Genomic DNA, 18951 nt, shown 5'->3' with positions numbered 1-18951 from the left:
TCCGGGGTGTGTGTGTGTCTGGGGTGTGTGTGTGTCTGTGTGACATTGGCATTTGTTTTCAGAAGATATTATGATAGTGTTGTTTGTTCCGGTGCACTCCGACAGCATTTAGCACTACATCGAGATTAAGATTAAACTCATTTATTATGGGAACACCCACATACACTATGGAGTTAGCTAGATGTGTGTAAATTACTGTTCATGGTCATTTGAAAACAAATGCCGGTGTCGGACAGACACAAACACACCGAACACACAGAGCTGAGCTGAGCTGAGCAGAGCACATACACACACACACATCATGCACCTTGGTGACTGGACATCTCCTTCATACAACTAATAAAAGGGGGAGTAATCGGGCAGTTCGATGTGTGTAGAGATGTGTGTGGTTAACACGTAGCACCAGGGGTGAAAGTGGTTTGAATTTCTTGCAGGTACTATAATGCTACCCCAACCTTCATTGGTTCATATTGTTCTCCTCCCGCCCCCAGCTTCATGCATCCCTGAACACAAACTTCACATTTGTAATTCCTTTATGGGGTAGAAATTAGAAACACTTGACAATATAGTAAATTATTTATTTTCAATTGTGCATACAACTTGTGTCAAAACTTAACAGACCATTAGCAAGGCATGTTGAGGGAGGTAAACTACACACTTTTCCACAAGTAGCTCTCCTCTTCTGTGTACCGGCGAGCCATGCAGCTTGTTGAGTGGGCTGCTCTTCTTCCTTTGCCCAGCCAGGTCTTCACATAAGGCACTGTCTGCATGGTGGTCCCACAGAGCTGATGAAGAGGAGATTTGCTGCATTTTTTGTTGTAAGTTTGCTCCTATACTCTGTTATGATGTTGTTCATTGTGCTGAACCCCCGTTCACAGTCAGCATTGCTTGGAGACAGTGTGTCCACTGCCATGAGCAACTTCTTCATTTTGTTGGGAATGTTTCTTCCTCCACTGGCCTTATATTCTGTGAATCCAAGATGGGCCTCTTGTTGGTTCACATGTAGGACATCACACAAAGCCCTCACCTCATTATCTCCAAATCGAGGATTGTCATGGTCCCAGTTGTCAGGGTTGAGGACTGCCATTTGATTGATAAGGCTGTTATAAGCCTCTTTTCGGTTGGCTGCAACACTGGCCTGTGCTCTGTTTGCTGTGGTTGTGAAGAGTCTTTCTTTCATATTGTCTGCCACTGCTCGGATGAACTGAGCAGAGTCAATGATGGGAGACCTGACAACTCTTAACTCCTCTCCCTTGAATTCCATCACTTCCTCTGCCTGACTGGCATCAACTGCATGTTGTCCTGGGTAGCGATTGAAACTTTCTATACGTTTGACATACGTCGTCATGATGTCATGGGCCTTTGGGAGTGTGGTCTTCCTGTTCTGAAGAATTTCTGACAAGTTCTTAAGTTCAGTCAGAACATCTGCCATCAGTGCGAGACTTTTCAGGAAGTTGATGGAGCACAACTTAGAAAGCAGACCTTTGAATTTGGCCCTCTCTCTGCTGTCCCTTGTATCATCCTCTGATGCCTCACGGAAATGTTGTGCCAAGGCTGGATAAGACTGCCAAACTGCAGAGACTGCCCTCCACGAAGAAGCTACCCAGCGAACACTGAACACTTTTCCAATCCTCCTGAGGGCGATGTCCAGGTTGTGAGCACATTCCCTCAGCTGCCTCATGTTTTTTGGTGACTGGCTATATAGTGAATATAGGCTGTCCATGAATGCCTGGAAGTCCTTTGTTCCCCCTGTCACATCCAGTGCCTGGTCAACAGCAAGCTCCAGTCTGTGATTAAGGCAGTGCCATAGTATGATGCCTGGGAAGTCATCCTGGAGCAACTTCCCAACACCTGACTTCACTCCCAGCATGACACTGGCCCCATCACTGCAAAATCCAATGAGGATTTCTCTCAGCAACTCAACAGTGAAGCCATTTTTAAGCAAGCAACCCATAATCTGTTCCTTGATATGAGCAGCAGACATACTTTCCAGCTCAACCAGGTCCAATGGAAAGGCAATGGGCTCCATGTCTCCATCAACACTAGCCTTCAGGAACACAATTAGTGTTGATTTGTGCCCAACACTGGTTGACTCATCAGCCAATACTGTGATTTTGCTCTTGGTCTCTATTATCTTTTTTAGAAGTTCCTTTTTCATCTGTGATGACACATGCTCAATTATGTCAACACAGACAGTTTTGCTATGCAAAACACGCCCTAAATCAGCAGAATTGGCATGCTGCAGGTCAATCAGACTCTCAAAGTCTGTGAAAGGCTTGTTGTTCTTGGCCACATAATAGGCTGTCATGAATACCTTGGCAGTAGACTCAAACAAAGACTCCTGACTACTCACGTTCATGTTCAGAAGAATATCTTTCTTTGCTGTCTGAAGAATCTTGACTGCTTCATTATGTGCTGCAGAGTTCAGATTTTTTTGCGCAGTGATGAAAGCTGGACATCCCTTGATTGACCAGCTGGGATTATCTTTCCATCAGCCCACTGAATAGCAATATTAACACCACGGGATGCCATGACACCTAGATCCTTCACATCATGGCATGGGGTACAGCCTAGCCTTCCATTGTGAGCATACATCCATTCATTTTCTGTTTGAACTGTTCATATTGTTCTTCTTTCCATATAGAAGGGTATGCAGTAGGGCTAGCATCACCTGTGGTGGCTTCTGAGGGACCTGCTGCCACTTCTTCTGGCTGAGTCTCCTCTTCCTCCCTCTGGGCCTCAACTGTTATAAATTAGAATACAAATGTATAACTAAATTCAGCAGACAGTCAAAAATGTACAAGTCTCTGTCTTTCTTAGAATTTTCAGAATATTGGTTACATAAATTAAAATACTAATAAAATAAAATGTCTCAAAATGTATGCAACAATGTGCAGATTAAAATAGAAGATATCAAAGCAAAAATATTTAATGTTTATATTTAAGATATACAGTTTGCTAGTTAGCTAACTTATTATACATCATGGCCAGGTTCATTCTCTGGGCTAAATAAGCATCATCACCTGTGTCATCTGTGGGCGTTGTTTTTCTAATTTTAAGCACATTCTGAGTTTCTTCATCTCTCTCCTTTCTCTTAAACATCTGAAGAATCGTCGTTTGCATTTTTGCTTTAATTACCACGTAGCCTAATTTTCTAGCTGTCATTCAGTCACTCTATTCCTTTCTCCTCCCGCTGTTCTGATCAAGTGTGAAAAAGCAAATACCCGCTCTATCGAAATCAGTCGGAAGTCTCAACGGCTCATTTCAAAATAAACGTGGATTTGCGTAAAAAACTATTTTTTCGGGGTTCGGGTGTTTTATTTGATTTTAAACAAACAAAGTCTTGGCTTTCAGAATATGAAACTTTTATTTCCAAAATCACACGATAAATACATTTTTGAAGCTTGTAAAGGGACGAAGACAGCTCTCACTCGCAATCTGCTCTTCCGCAGCGCCGCCCCCCTCCCTCCGGCTGAAATTATGAATGTAAGGTGTAGAGTAATCACGGCAGGGTCCGTGACAGTTTGTTTTCATCTGATTTCAATTAAACAAAGTCTTGGCTTTCAGAATATTAAACTTGTTTCGGCAAATTCAGATGATAAATACAACTTTGAAGCTTGTAACGGCATAATTACAAGCGGAGAACGGAGTAACTTGCCGTCACAGCAGGCATAACAACAGCCGGTGTTTCTCGTGAGTGTTTTCCCCTGGAAACAAACACAATACGCACAAACGCAAACATACACAAACACACACACACACACACACACACACACACACACACACACACACACACACACACACACACACACACACACACACACACACACACACACACACACACACACACACACACACACACACACACGTATACACACACACACACACTCTCGCGAGCTTCCCCCAGACCAGTAATCCAAACCAAAATATCTTCCCTTCGTAGTATAAATTCCACGGGTGGAGCTGTCAATTCTTCCTGGTCCTCCGGACCGCCTGGACATCTCTTACCGGTACTAAGGACCGGGTAGGACCGGCACACTTTCACCACTGCGTAGCACCCTATGTCACTCGCTGTTCTGATGAAGGTAAACACAGCGTAAAAAGGCACATCTTTACCCGCTGCTGCACTTCTCAGAGGCGGAGTTACATGTCCCGCTGCCTCCAGATGCTGCAGCGATTTCATGAAGTGAAGGAGGCTTTCCTTCTATAAAGGCCCTGACACACCAACCCGATTTTGGGAGTCAGAGGCCGTCAGAGGCTGTCGGGCATTCGCGGCGCCGTAGTCAGGTTGGTGTGTCCCGCACCGTCGACCGTGACACGCCTTATTTGGACTGCCAGACCCGATGCATGGCCGATTCAACATGTTGAATCGGCCATGCATCGGGTCTGGCAGTCGGACCAAATAATCACTCTGATTGGCTGTTCAGCTAGCAAATCAGTGCATGAGAAGCGAAGCGGAAGTGAGGGACGTAAACAAACGATTTAAGAAGGCACACACAGACTGCTATTCATTTTCATCTCATCATGGCGATCTGGAATGATGCAAATGAAGACCTGCTCATCACCTTGATCCAGGAGAGGCCAGCTCTGTATGATATTACAGAGAAAAGATACTCTTCTTCTTCTCTGTTTTCCGGTTGTTGCCTCTTTTGAATGACGAATACACACTACCGCCGCCTGCTGGTAAGGAGAGTTATTGCCACTCACGCACTGAAGTCGGTGCGGTGTGTTCCCGTGCGACACATGGCCAAAACGCAGGAGAACACGGCCAGGCAACAGCCGACTTCAGCGTCGGCTAGTCCTCTGGTGACTGCTTGGTGTGTCAGGGCCTTAAAACAGCTGTGGGCAGCAGATACCGTGAGAGTCCCGGACATGAATTCATAGATCAAGGCAGAATGGTTTACTCTCCTGTTTTGCCAATCCGGTGCTTAAACAAATGGCTCTACACCCCTGGCCGAAATGTCCTTAAAATGAAGTCGGAGTTTGAAATATATCTCAAATAATGTATGCACTGCCATTTCCCCACATAAACATAACAGTCTGCAATCAAACTGTTGTCTCCTGTGTGCTCCTCTTCCTACTTGGCGCACCGGTAACTTTCTCGTGCGCACGAGAGGCTGAGACCTTCGGCTGAGCCGCCGAATCCCTCGGAACATCATAAAAGCCATTTTCAACAGTTTTCTGGTGGAAGATTAACTAGGCGATTAAGGGATTAAGGGACAGGTGGCGAGTAGTAATACAAATGCCACTTCAATCTCATTAGTATGCAGAAAAAGTGACAGGTCGCCCCGCCCCTTTTCGACCGGAAGTCCCGCCTTATTTGACCGGAAGTCCCGCCTTTTTATTTTATTTTGAAACCGGAAGTCCCGCCTCGTTCGACCGGATGTCCCGCCCCCGCTTCCGGCGGATGTCCCGCCCCCGCTTCCGGTTTTCAAAATAAAAATAAAAAATAAATTAAAATTAAAAAAATGAGAAAAATAAAATGCCGTTGTTTTCAATCAATTAATATGCCTAGGATATATGTCCCGCCTCCTTACCACTTCCTGTGTGGTTAATCCTGTATACAGTATCGAATGTAACTTACAAATACTTGCAAATAACATGAAATTAATCAAAAGTAAGGCATCTTAAAAACATATATTTAAACCTCTCTGTTTTTGCAAACAGGACATGACATGAGGGGAGAGAACATATGGTGGAGGAGGGGGAACACACACACACACACACACACACACACACACACACACACACACACACACACACACACACACACACACACACACACACACACACACACACTTTCCCCGCCCCTCACCCTCTCCCTCTGTCTAAATAAAAAGCCATCGTCTTTAGTCACTCTTAAATATTTTTCAAGTCGAGAGAAAATGGCCAAGAGACGTCTTGATATGAATTTAATCAGCGAGACACCGGTGACAACTTACAGCCATCCGTTGGGTGCTCCAAATCAAAGTAAAGCATATAAAAAACAGATATTTTAAAAAGTCAGCCTTTTTGCTAAAGGATAAGGGAGGGGGAAAACCCCAAACCCCCTATGGAGAAGTCATAAACCCCCTATGGAGACAAGCATGTTGTAAACAGAGGGGAGGTAGGTAATATACTTAAATATATATAGAAAGTCAGAGAATATTTATCAGAGGATAACGCATATACATTTGTACAAGTCGACACGGGTGCATTTTGTTAAGAAAACAGAGTTTTCGTACTCAGACCGCTGCAACAATTTCAAGCAGATCTCTGCGATATGCAGTCGCTGTCCGAATATAATGATGGCTTTAATTATTTGTTAACAGTCATAAATGTATTTAGAAAAACCTGTGCTCAAACATTAAAAAGAAAAAGAAGGGTAAGGTTACCAAAGCTTTTGATACAGTTTTAACACACAGCGAGATCCCTAAAAAGTTACAAACAGCTGAGGGGAAAGAATTCTTTAATAAAGTTTAATAAAGTTTTTCAAAACTTGTTGAAGAAAAACGGTATACAACATTATATATAACCGCCATTGACATAAAGGCATGTATGGTAGAAAGATTTAACCGTACGCTGAAAACTAAAATGTGGAGGTATTTTACAGCTAAAAACACTCCTAGACCTATGATAGTGTTTTTTATGTATGACAACTCTACAACTGGTAGAAAGTTAAGTACTTTTTCTGAGCAGATTTTCTTTAAGACTGTGACTCTTAACTAACCAACCCCCGAGAGACAGACATACTCATCCACTTTTCAACGTATTTTGTTTTTGTCTTTCTCGCTTTTTTTTCCATTATATTTTTGGAAAAAACTACATAGTGATTGCTAGCAAAAATACAACATGCAACTAATACATTATACAATATTACGACTTTTGGCGATATTTTCAACACAATATACTTGTACCTTTTTTTTTTTTTGTAGGACTTCAAGATATGTTGCATGTCATGCATAAACACGGTGTCATCTTTCTTGAAACTGATGTGCTGTCCGTTTTACAAACAAGTTATGTTTATGCTTCTTCATCCTATGAATGTTCCTCCCCCGTCCCTCTTCACAATAACAATCAAGGTGGATCTGTGAAATGAAACACCTCTTCCCAAAGCGTGACTACCCTATTGAGGGCATGCGTCTAGGGCAGTAGGGTCTAAATCGATGGGCCAGATATACTAACATGCAGAACGTACGGTATGTTTGAAAAAGACTAACCATTTATCCAGTTCAAGCTGTCTTTAAGATGTGACATCGCGCTCTGACTATTTCCCATAAAATCGTGACAAACTATTACTTGTTCTTACATTTGACCTCTTGCTGCTTGGTTGAAAATGATAGATGAAAAAGAACTTTTTTAAAAAGAGTCAAACCACAAATGTTTTAAGATTGTTACAAAATGTAAAAAATAAAAAAGGTCTGGAGACAAAATTAATTCAGGTGACTCTGGCTTTATTAGGACAACAGACATATAATACAAATGGGTTAGGGGTTAAATATAACCATCGTGGACTTAATAGTCTAACAAAATACTTTTATCTGAATACATTTGTTCTTTTTAAGAGCACTTTTTGAAATTATTTATTTATTATTTCAGTGGAACAATCCAGTGTTTGTTAACATTAACGCTTTCTTCTCTTTTTCTTGTGTTACTAAGATACTTTTAAACACACTTTGGTGTATGCAACACTTGTTCAGATAAAACAAGGTTTTTTCTTTTCTGATAAACTTACATATTTTAGTTATTTTATGTTACCAAGATACTTTGAGATACACCCTGATGTACACAACACTTAACAAAGGGTATAATATGAAGTAGTTGGTAAGGAAGGGGTTTTTCTTTAAGGGTGCAAAACTTTTAGAACGGGGTAAAATATTAATTAATTTGTATTGAATTGAGTTTTCTTTTTTTGATTTTCAACATACTATATGACTTTTACATATTTCTGACGTACTATACTTTTTTTTTTGACTTTTTTCTGTAGAATCTTGACAAAACTATTACTTGTTCTTAAATGATGACCTATTGCTGGAGATGAGATGAAAAAGCTACAACGCTTAAAGAACTTTTTTCTAAAAAACTCTCAACTCTACACTGACTCCCCCCACTCAACGCAATAAGTCCCACCCCACTCAGCAAATCATCTAAAACGAAGGACCCCATCAAGACGACCGTTGAAAACTAGCCATGGATCTGAGAAAAACCAAGTCTGATGTAGCCTACCCTTATTATCACCAGGATAATGGATATGGGCTTAATGACTGGATGGTACAAAGTAGGGGAGAGGATGTTCCCGAAGAAGAGCTTTCGTCTATATCATATCCATGTAAGGTCTTTAGGACAAAAGAGGACCATGATAACATGACATATGAAGAATATCTTTCTTTAAAAGATGGTATTATAGATAACCTTTATAGAAACAGTATATCTCATACCACTCGCCAAGATCGCAAACGACAATTAGCAGAAAAGAATAGAAAAAGTAAAGAAAAACGAAGAAAAAGAAAAACAAACATGAAAAGGAGAAGAAAAATTAAAAGCAAACGCAGAATGCGAATGAAAAGAAAAGGGACCATAGGACGGAAAACTAAAAAGACAAAAAGAAGGAAGGTGAAAAGAAAAAGAAACAAAGTGAAGAAATTTAAACTAGAGGATGGTGTTGAAGAGCCATTACCGGATCATAATAATCTTATAGATCATCTCCCGCTAACCGACTGCTGCGAATGTGTTGAACAAATACCAAAAGCAATGGCAGAACTTTGCTTCAGTATAATGAGAGAAAAAGCGCGATACTGTGGAATTGCCCAAATTGGCGACAGTGCCAGAATATGTATTAAAAGACTGTTGGAGGATCTCTATTCTAGTGTCGGTTGTCATTACAGCGAAGGATACGCCAAAACGTGTGACGACATAGACAAAGCTTTTGAAGACAATTATATGGTACCTGTCCTTACAGCTAAACAAATCCTACGCCAGGTATTCAACAGACCACAAGAAGCACAAGAAGCCCCAGAAAGGATTACATTCAGAGCTAATAATGGAGAAACCGAAGAAGAAGCAAAGCAGATTATAATCGTTGCGGGTGAAAGGATAGAGAATTTACATGTGATGTTAATGCATTTATCTGATATAAAAAATGCTTTCGTATACTTCCAAGAGACCCCTAAACATCTACTTGGGCTGTGTGAATTGAACGACAAACCGATCACTGTCAATGAAACGCGGAGAGAAGCAGCAGTGCAAATCGTTAAGTCTATTACCTTGTATGCACTACGACATTAACTTGGTAAAATGTAATATGTTTTCTATGAATTGTGTTGAATGTTGTGTTTTTTCAATTAAACAACCATTACACAATGAAAATGTGTTTTATTTTTTTGCTTTCATATATAGTAATAGTATTGTAAACGAAACATTTATAGTGTATCATGTGCTTTCATTGTATGCTCTGTTTTTTGACATTGCTTTTGGTATTTGTTCAACACATTCGCAGCAGTCGGTTAGCGGGAGATGATCTATAAGATTATTATGATCCGGTAATGGCTCTACAACACCATCCTCTAGTTTAAATTTCTTCACTTTGTTTCTTTTTCTTTTCACCTTCCTTCTTTTTGTCTTTTTAGTTTTCCGTCCTATGGTCCCTTTTCTTTTCATTCGCATTCTGCGTTTGCTTTTAATTTTTCTTCTCCTTTTCATGTTGTTTTTTCTTTTTCTTCGTTTTTCTTTACTTTTTCTATTCTTTTCTGCTAATTGTCGTTTGCGATCTTGGCGAGTGGTATGAGATATACTGTTTCTATAAAGGTTATCTATAATACCATCTTTTAAAGAAAGATATTCTTCATATGTCATGTTATCATGGTCCTCTTTTGTCCTAAAGACCTTACATGGATATGATATAGACGAGAGCTCTTCTTCGGGGACATCCTCTCCCCTACTTTGTAACATCCAGTCATTAAGCCCATATCCATTATCCTGGTGATAATAAGGGCAGGCTACATCAGACTTGGTTTTTCTCAGATCCATGGCTAGTTTTTAACGGTCGTCCTTAGTTTTATATGATTTGCTGAGTGGGTGGGACATATTGCGTTGAGTGGGAAGGCTTCATCTGTAGAAAGTACTCTGTTTGAGGAGATTTCGTAATAATGGCAGTTTGTCATTTTGAGGGTATTTCAGTGAAACAAGGCTGTTTTGAACATTTGACAGATTTATGCTTAAATTCTCTGAGAAAGTTACTGAAAGATACACTTTGTGTATAAAAGCTGAAAAGTAGATAATGACGCGTGCTTTGTGTGTACAGACACACAGAAAACACTGAAAAACACAACAAGAAGGACTGTAATACACATGTATCAGACACGCTCCCCTTGCTAAAATGATGACAACAGTTTTTAGATGTAAAAAAACACTTTTTTTATTTTTTTCACACGCAAAATCAATAGTTATACTGATTGTAGCATCCCCAGGACAGTCTCCAGCTTAGAATTCCCCATATTACTGGAGATATCGTGATGGAGTTTTTTCACTTCAGTCAAAATATTCACGTCTATGCTGTTTTCGACGCAAAGATGCATTACATCTACAAACAGAGCATACAATGAGAGCACATGATACACTGTTGATGTTTGTTTCATTTCTGAGATAATGTTACAGAATGTTTCGGAAAATGAAGATTCCAGGACCACTTTAAATGTTTCGTTTACAATCATTTCCCAATGACCCGGAATAGTACTGCCAGAACGAACGATATCCAAAATGTCTTCTAGTTTACAAACTTCAGCCATTCTGCTTACACGGGGGTCACTACTCATTCTGTTTTCAATCGTCCCCATCATCACACTTATTAAACGGGTAAGGACTACATTATGATCAATATATACAGAGCGTTTTGCATAGTAGTTTCCCATTTTTATTTTACTTAAAGAAAAAAGTCACTGCATTGAACAAGTCCCTGGCTTCTTCTCCATCCGACTGCTGTTTGTTAGTCTTCTTCTTCTTCTCCATCCAACTCTGTATGGATATTTCAAGTCTCTCCTTGAGGCATCTGCATTTTACAAGCTTGTGCAGAAAGGCTTCCGAAGCGCGTCCTATCCTCAGTTTATCCTCGCAAATGCCTTTTTCAATAAGACTCTGGTCAATCACTGCAACGAAGTCGGCGAGCCAAAGTCTTTTCATTAACGCTTTGTAATTGTTTCTGAAGAAGAAATCGGGCATGTCATTCCGACAATCGTGTTGCCTCTGGTCGGGGTTACTGCGTCGGCATTCTTTGCAGATTTATTTTCTGTACCGATACATCACCATCTCCAGAATATAAAACAATTCCGATTTCACTGTGTCCCTAAACCGAGACTTCTTGACCCGAGGAGTAGCATCAGCAGCAGTAGTACTGCAAGATTCGGGTTTCCCACATGGTGGTGTCGCTGGTGGACTCTGTTCCTGACTGCAACTCGCGGGGGGAGTCTTGGCTTTTCTCTGCTCCATGGCTAGTTTACAACGATCGTCTTAGTGAGGTCCTTCGTTTTAGAAGATTTGTTGAGTGGAGGGTGGGGCTCATTGCGTTGAATGGGGGAGTCAATTATAGAATTGAGAGTTTTTAGAAAAAAAGTTCTTTAAGCGTTGTAGCTTTTTCATCTCATCTCCAGCAATAGGTGACATTTAAGAATAAGTAATAGTTTGTCATGATTTTACGGAAAAAGTATAGTTTATCAGAAATATGGAAAAGTCATTGTGTACAAATAGTATGTTGAAAATCAAAAAAGAAAACTCAATTCAATACAATTTAATGAATATTTTACCCTGTTCTAAAGTTTTACACCCTTAAAGAAAAACCCCTTCCTTACCAAGTACTTCATATTATACCCTTTTGTTAAGTGTTGCGTACATCAGGGTGTATCTCAAAGTATCTTGGTAACATAAAATAACTAAAATATGTAAGTTTATCAGAAAAAAAAACCCATTGTTTAACTGAACAAGTGTTGCATACATCAAAGTGTGTCTAAAAGTATCTTAGTAACACAAGAAAAGAGAAAAAAAGCCTTGATGTCAACAAAACTGTATTTTTCCACTGAAATAGCGTTAAAATAAAAAAAGTGCCTTTAAAGAAAATGTATTCAGACAAAGTATTTTATTTTCAAAAAAAAAAAAAAGTTTAAGGTTTTGCATACATAAAAAGTGTATCTTACAGTTCCTTTGTGAGAGAATTACACACAAATCTGCCAAGTGTCAGGGAAAATTGTTAAAATCACAAACTTACCTTTTAGAGAAACAGTCTTTAAGAAAAAATCTAATCAGACTGTACTTCATTTTCTAGTTTTAAGGTTTTGCATCCCTCAAAGTGTGTCTAAAAGTATCTTGGCAAGAGAAAAAAGCCAAAATCTGCCTTTAAAAGAATCCGAATTCCTTATAAATTACTTTATATTCACCCAGTTTCAGTTTTCAGACACCAAACTGTATCTAAAAGTATCTTGGTAACACAAGAAAAAGAGTAAGTGTAATTTCTTCGGTAATGTTACAGAATGTTTCTGAAAAATGAAGATTCCGGGACCACTTTAAATGTTTCGTTTACAATACTATTACATATAGAGGAGAGCTCTTCTTCGGGAACATCCTCTCCCCTACTTTGTACCATCCAGTCATTAAGCCCATATCCATTATCCTGGTGATAATAAGGGTAGGCTACATCAGACTTGGTTTTTCTCAGATCCATGGCTAGTTTTCAACGGTCGTCTTGATGGGGTCCTTCGTTTTAGATGATTTGCTGAGTGGGGTGGGACTTATTGCGTTGAGTGGGGGGAGTCAGTGTAGAGTTGAGAGTTTTTTAGAAAAAAGTTCTTTAAACGTTGTAGCTTTTTCATCTCATCTCCAGCAATAGGTCATCATTTAAGAACAAGTAATAGTTTTGTCAAGATTCTACAGAAAAAAGTCAAAAAAATAAAGTATAGTACGTCAGAAATATGTAAAAGTCATATAGTATGTTGAAAATCAAAAAAAGAAAACTCAATTCAATACAAATTAATTAATATTTTACCCCGTTCTAAAAGTTTTGCACCCTTAAAGAAAAACCCCTTCCTTACCAACTACTTCATATTATACCCTTTGTTAAGTGTTGTGTACATCAGAGTGTATCTCAAAGTATCTTGGTAACATAAAATAACTAAAATATGTAAGTTTATCAGAAAAGAAAAAACCTTGTTTTATCTGAACAAGTGTTGCATACACCAAAGTGTGTTTACAAGTATCTTAGTAACACAAGAAAAAGAGAAGAAAGCGTTAATGTTAACAAACACTGGATTGTTCCACTGAAATAATAAATAAATAATTTCAAAAAGTGCTCTTAAAAAGAACAAATGTATTCAGATAAAAGTATTTTGTTAGACTATTAAGTCCACGATGGTTATATTTAACCCCTAACCCATTTGTATTATATGTCTGTTGTCCTAATAAAGCCAGAGTCACCTGAATTAATTTTGTCTCCAGACCTTTTTTATTTTTTACATTTTGTAACAATCTTAAAACATTTGTGGTTTGACTCTTTTTAAAAAAGTTCTTTTTCATCTATCATTTTCAACCAAGCAGCAAGAGGTCAAATGTAAGAACAAGTAATAGTTTGTCACGATTTTATGGGAAATAGTCAGAGCGCGATGTCACATCTTAAAGACAGCTTGAACTGGATAAATGGTTAGTCTTTTTCAAACATACCGTACGTTCTGCATGTTAGTATATCTGGCCCATCGATTTAGACCCTACTGCCCTAGACGCATGCCCTCAATAGGGTAGTCACGCTTTGGGAAGAGGTGTTTCATTTCACAGATCCACCTTGATTGTTATTGTGAAGAGGGACGGGGGAGGAACATTCATAGGATGAAGAAGCATAAACATAACTTGTTTGTAAAACGGACAGCACATCAGTTTCAAGAAAGATGACACCGTGTTTATGCATGACATGCAACATATCTTGAAGTCCTACAAAAAAAAAAAAAGGTACAAGTATATTGTGTTGAAAATATCGCCAAAAGTCGTAATATTGTATAATGTATTAGTTGCATGTTGTATTTTTGCTAGCAATCACTATGTAGTTTTTTCCAAAAATATAATGGAAAAAAAAGCGAGAAAGACAAAAACAAAATACGTTGAAAAGTGGATGAGTATGTCTGTCTCTCGGGGGTTGGTTAGTTAAGAGTCACAGTCTTAAAGAAAATCTGCTCAGAAAAAGTACTTAACTTTCTACCAGTTGTAGAGTTGTCATACATAAAAAACACTATCATAGGTCTAGGAGTGTTTTTAGCTGTAAAATACCTCCACATTTTAGTTTTCAGCGTACGGTTAAATCTTTCTACCATACGTGCCTTTATGTCAATGGCGGTTATATATAATGTTGTATACCGTTTTTCTTCAACAAGTTTTGAAAAACTTTATTAAACTTTATTAAAGAATTCTTTCCCCTCAGCTGTTTGTAACTTTTTAGGGATCTCGCTGTGTGTTAAAACTGTATCAAAAAGCTTTGGTAACCTTACCCTTCTTTTTCTTTTTAATGTTTGAGCACAGGTTTTTCTAAATACATTTATGACTGTTAACAAATAATTAAAGCCATCATTATATTCGGACAGCGACTGCATATCGCAGAGATCTGCTTGAAATTGTTGCAGCGGTCTGAGTACGAAAACTCTGTTTTCTTAACAAAATGCACCCGTGTCGACTTGTACAAATGTATATGCGTTATCCTCTGATAAATATTCTCTGACTTTCTATATTTAAGTATATTACCTACCTCCCCTCTGTTTACAACATGCTTGTCTCCATAGGGGGTTTATGACTTCTCCATAGGGGGTTTGGGGTTTTCCCCCTCCCTTATCCTTTAGCAAAAAAGGCTGACTTTTTTTTTATATGCTTTACTTTGATTTGGAGCACCCAACGGATGGCTGTAAGTTGTCACCGGTGTCTCGCTGATTAAATTCATATCAAGACGTCTCTTGGCCATTTTCTCTCGACTTGAAAAATATTTAAGAGTGACTAAAGACAATGGCTTTTTATTTAGACAGAGGGAGAGGGTGAGGGGCGGGGAAAGTGTGTGTGTGTGTGTGTGTGTGTGTGTGTGTGTGTTCCCCCTCCTCCACCATATGTTCTCTCCCCTCATGTCATGTCCTGTTTGCAAAAACAGAGAGGTTTAAATATATGTTTTTAAGATGCCTTACTTTTGATTAATTTCATGTTATTTGCAAGTATTTGTAAGTTACATTCGATACTGTATACAGGATTAACCACACAGGAAGTGGTAAGGAGGCGGGACATATATCCTAGGCATATTAATTGATTGAAAACAACGGCATTTTATTTTTCTCATTTTTTTAATTTTAATTTATTTTTTATTTTTATTTTGAAAACCGGAAGCGGGAGCGGGACATCCGCCGGAAGCGGGGGCGGGACATCCGGTCGAACGAGGCGGGACTTCCGGTTTCAAAATAAAAATAAAAAGGCGGGACTTCCGGTCAAATAAGGCGGGACTTCCGGTCGAGAAGGGGCGGGGCGACCTGTCACTTTTTCTGCATACTAATGAGATTGAAGTGGCATTTGTATTACTACTGTGGCGCAGTGGTTTGTGCATCTGATCATCAGATCAAGGGGGGTGCTGGAGAACTCCAGTTCGAAACCCGCTCCTGCCGCCACTGCGTCAGGCCGTTGTGTCCTTGGGCAAGACACTTCACCCGGATTTGCTCCTGTGGGTATTGTCCACAGTACATGTATAATACTAATGTGTACTTGTAAAAGCGCCTCGATGACTTTGAGGCATGAAGATGGACGGTGTGGCGCAGTGCGCTGTGCAATGATCATCAGATCAAGGGGTGAAACCCGCCGCTGGATGAAATAATATGACTGGTATAGGTGCGAAAATTAAACACTTTAAAAAAAAAATATTATGATACATTTTTTTTATATGTTTATAATTCTGTAAATATTACGATAAACTCACAGCTATTTCGCGGCCCGGTAGTAACACCTCCGCGGACCGGTACCGGGGTTGGGAACCCCTGGTTTAGAGGATTCTAGAAACAAATCGAAATTATTTCCTTGTAAAGATGCAATTATAAACAAGGTGTTTGTGCGAGAGCAATAAATAATCATGTCACCAACAATAATATTTTTGCCTATAAACTGAATTTTTGCAGATTGAATGTGTGATTATGCACATATTGTGCCATTAACCCCAAATGTGTGAGGCATTACACCTTAAGGAAACTTGGAGACCATTCGAAATTCAAATTATGAAGTATACAATGATCATATAGAATTATAGATGGACTTACCTCCATATTTTACAAGCGACCTCTGGTGGCTCTGCAAATGAGCCACCAGGCCAGGGTATGACCCGGTCCTGTGACAAAATGGACACTTGAAAGTGTCCAAGTCCAGTTTTATTAGCTCTGGGAATACTCCATCTGAGAATGTTGTGCTGTTTGTCTATAGGTGAAAAAATATAATACAATTTAAGTGAGTTTAATATTGGAAATAGTTAACTCCTTAAACAAGCAGCAATGGACTGGCCTGTATAATCCTGTGGGACGAAGCTGGTCATACTACCTCACTTTCAGAAGGTTTAAAGAGAAACTAAGAATAAAAACTCATAAATAGTGTAGTGTGCTTTTATTACATGTACAGCACTTTGGCTCGACCAAAAATCGTTTTTAAATGTGCTTTACAAATAAAACTTGATTTGATAAATTATTTGATCATTTATTTTAAACGTCAGGCCTCCAACATGGCCACAAACCCCATCTAAAAACAGAGGCTCTGTCCTAATTACCTGGTTGCATCCACCTGGGTTACTTGGCTCTACCCAATACGTTTATATAATTTTACTTTAAACCACACTTAAAGGAATAATATAAGTATACAACACTGCATATGTACATGGCTACAGTGTAGCAACTAATACAAGTTTTAAATAAACATTTAAATGTGAAAGACTTTCCTTCAAAGGCTGTTCAAAACTGCTTTTGAATTTTAATGAATATTTAAAACTTACACAAAATCAGATTCTTGTAAAAATTAGAGTATATGCATTGTTCCATCCGTCAAGCTAAGATACATAATATCTTAGCTCTTAGCTTGACATGCTCAGTTAGCATACATGTGTATATATATATATATTCCATTACTTTAAATGGAATATTTAAAATATAAATTAGCAAAAGGAACACAATTTACACTGCGCTAAACAGCCAAATCGACAAACAGCCGAGAACCTAAATAGTATGTAAATATATCTAAACCACAAGACGTTAATTACCTGTACTCGGTGCTCCATATTGTCTTTTTCTGCGTTCTCTTTAAACTTCCATGTCTCTTTAAATATCCTTGCGTCAGCGTTTTGGGCGCGCTCTCTTCTGACCATATTTGGAAGTTTAACTTCCTTCAACGTCCTGCAGGTTCAACCTCCACCGTCTTGCTGCGGCTGCAGCTGGGTGTTATTGAACAACGAATATTTTCCTCAGAATCCGGCTTGGATGAACCTAAGGAAACCAGTAGAAGAAAGAGGAAGTAAGGACATTTGTTTTAAGAGCAATAGAGTGACGGAGTCCTTCCCTTTCCGGTGGACCTCCATGGGACCTTATTTCGGAAAAATTATGTATTGAAGTCAATGGAGAGAGAAAGATTATCTTTCGATCCCGTTTGAATTGTGCCACAAAATTATCTTGTAAATAGACAAACATCATATGTGTAATATGATGTTTGTCAATTTAAAAGATAATTTTGCAAGTAAAAAAATAAATAATGTGTCATAAAACTGTGAAGTAACACATTTGTTTGTGTGAAACGCTGAATGAACTACATCTCCGGTCTAGCAGAACAACACACGTCACCAAGATGGCCGTCACTACTGTCTTGTCAACAAAATGATTGGCTACCCTCACTTTCACCACAATGAAACACGTCAGGGCTCGACATTAAGGACTGCCCAGCCTGATGGCCCGGAGCAAACTAGGGCTGCAGACTATTCGTCCAAAGATCAGCTCCTAAATTTTAACCCTATCTCCTATTCCTTGACCTCTGAGTGAAACGTCACGGGGTTAAGGGATAGTGGACAGGAGAATTCAAAGGGACTTAGGAGAAGAGACTGCGGTACTTTAGAGAATCCAAATGCACTTTCACTATCCGACGTGTTTATGATGCGCCAGCGGACGTCATGAATGTGCGTCTGCTTCTGTGGGGGAACTATGGAAACTACAGTTTTCTATCCAGCGGACTACAACATGGATGTTCAATAAGAACGAGGGACTACTGTAAACTCATCTAGAGACTCTGCACCGTGCTCTGATGCTGTTGCTTTTCTTTATGAACGTGGACAACAGAGAAACATATTCTTCATGACCAAAGTTGGCATTGAAATAAAAAAGGAAAGTGAAACTTATGTATGTATGTAATACAAATGTATTTATTATAAACGTTAGTCCTTAACATCTATCACTGTGTATATCACCATTCAAACATCTTTTAAAAGTTGAACAAACTCCACACAGCTCAGTAAAGACTGTGAAATGTTGACTTTATTTGATAATTTCAGTAAAAACTAACGTTCATATTTCTCTTTTTGATTATAATACTGATGAACGTTCAAAACAAAGCACTTTGGCAACTTACCACCTATGTTTTAAAATGCTTAATAAGCACCGTAACTTTCATGATATAATTTCTCGGTCATAATCGGTTGTTTCTGTGAACGGCCGACTGTTGAGTAACGGCAAATGCTGCGGCTGCAAGGCATTGTGAGGCAGCATTTTCGCTTCTCCTGTCGGTTAGGGAGGTCCAGTGTTTCCTAAGCTAAAGGAGGTTATAAAGGAAGTTTGAAACCTCCTTTCCTATCATTCTCATCATTCTAGAGAATTCGAACGGCACTTATCATGGCTGCCACTGAGGGACTTCCGGGTCATTTCACTACTTTAGGAAGGTTCCTAAGCTAAATGGACTATTCGACTT

At 39.1% G+C, this 18951-nt stretch overlaps 1 protein-coding gene across 2 annotated transcripts in view; it reads right to left on the bottom strand.

Moving 5' to 3' along the window:
• Nucleotides 1-602: 602 nt before the first annotated feature.
• LOC117460411 (E3 SUMO-protein ligase KIAA1586-like) overlaps nucleotides 603-18951 on the bottom strand; it is a 42967-nt gene continuing 24618 nt past the window's right edge. Inside the window, exons 2-5 of one of the 2 annotated variants that reach the window (XM_034101802.2) lie at nucleotides 17264-17486; nucleotides 16281-16434; nucleotides 15947-16019; nucleotides 603-2743 (exon numbers count right to left, since the gene is read on the bottom strand). In XM_034101802.2, the coding sequence (XP_033957693.1) occupies nucleotides 749-2359 (1611 nt within the window). In that variant the 5' untranslated portion in view covers nucleotides 2360-2743; nucleotides 15947-16019; nucleotides 16281-16434; nucleotides 17264-17486 and the 3' untranslated portion in view covers nucleotides 603-748. Of the gene's footprint in view, nucleotides 2744-3023; nucleotides 3420-15946; nucleotides 16020-16280; nucleotides 16435-17263; nucleotides 17487-18951 lie in introns of those variants that run through there. The other variant, XM_034101804.2, reaches the window with a different exon arrangement.

The sequence above is a fragment of the Pseudochaenichthys georgianus genome, chromosome 16 (genome assembly GCF_902827115.2).
Source record: "Pseudochaenichthys georgianus chromosome 16, fPseGeo1.2, whole genome shotgun sequence".
NCBI lineage: Eukaryota > Metazoa > Chordata > Actinopteri > Perciformes > Channichthyidae > Pseudochaenichthys > Pseudochaenichthys georgianus.
The sequence above is the reverse complement of the archived record's forward strand: the minus strand, read 5'-3'. Positions and strand labels throughout refer to the sequence as shown.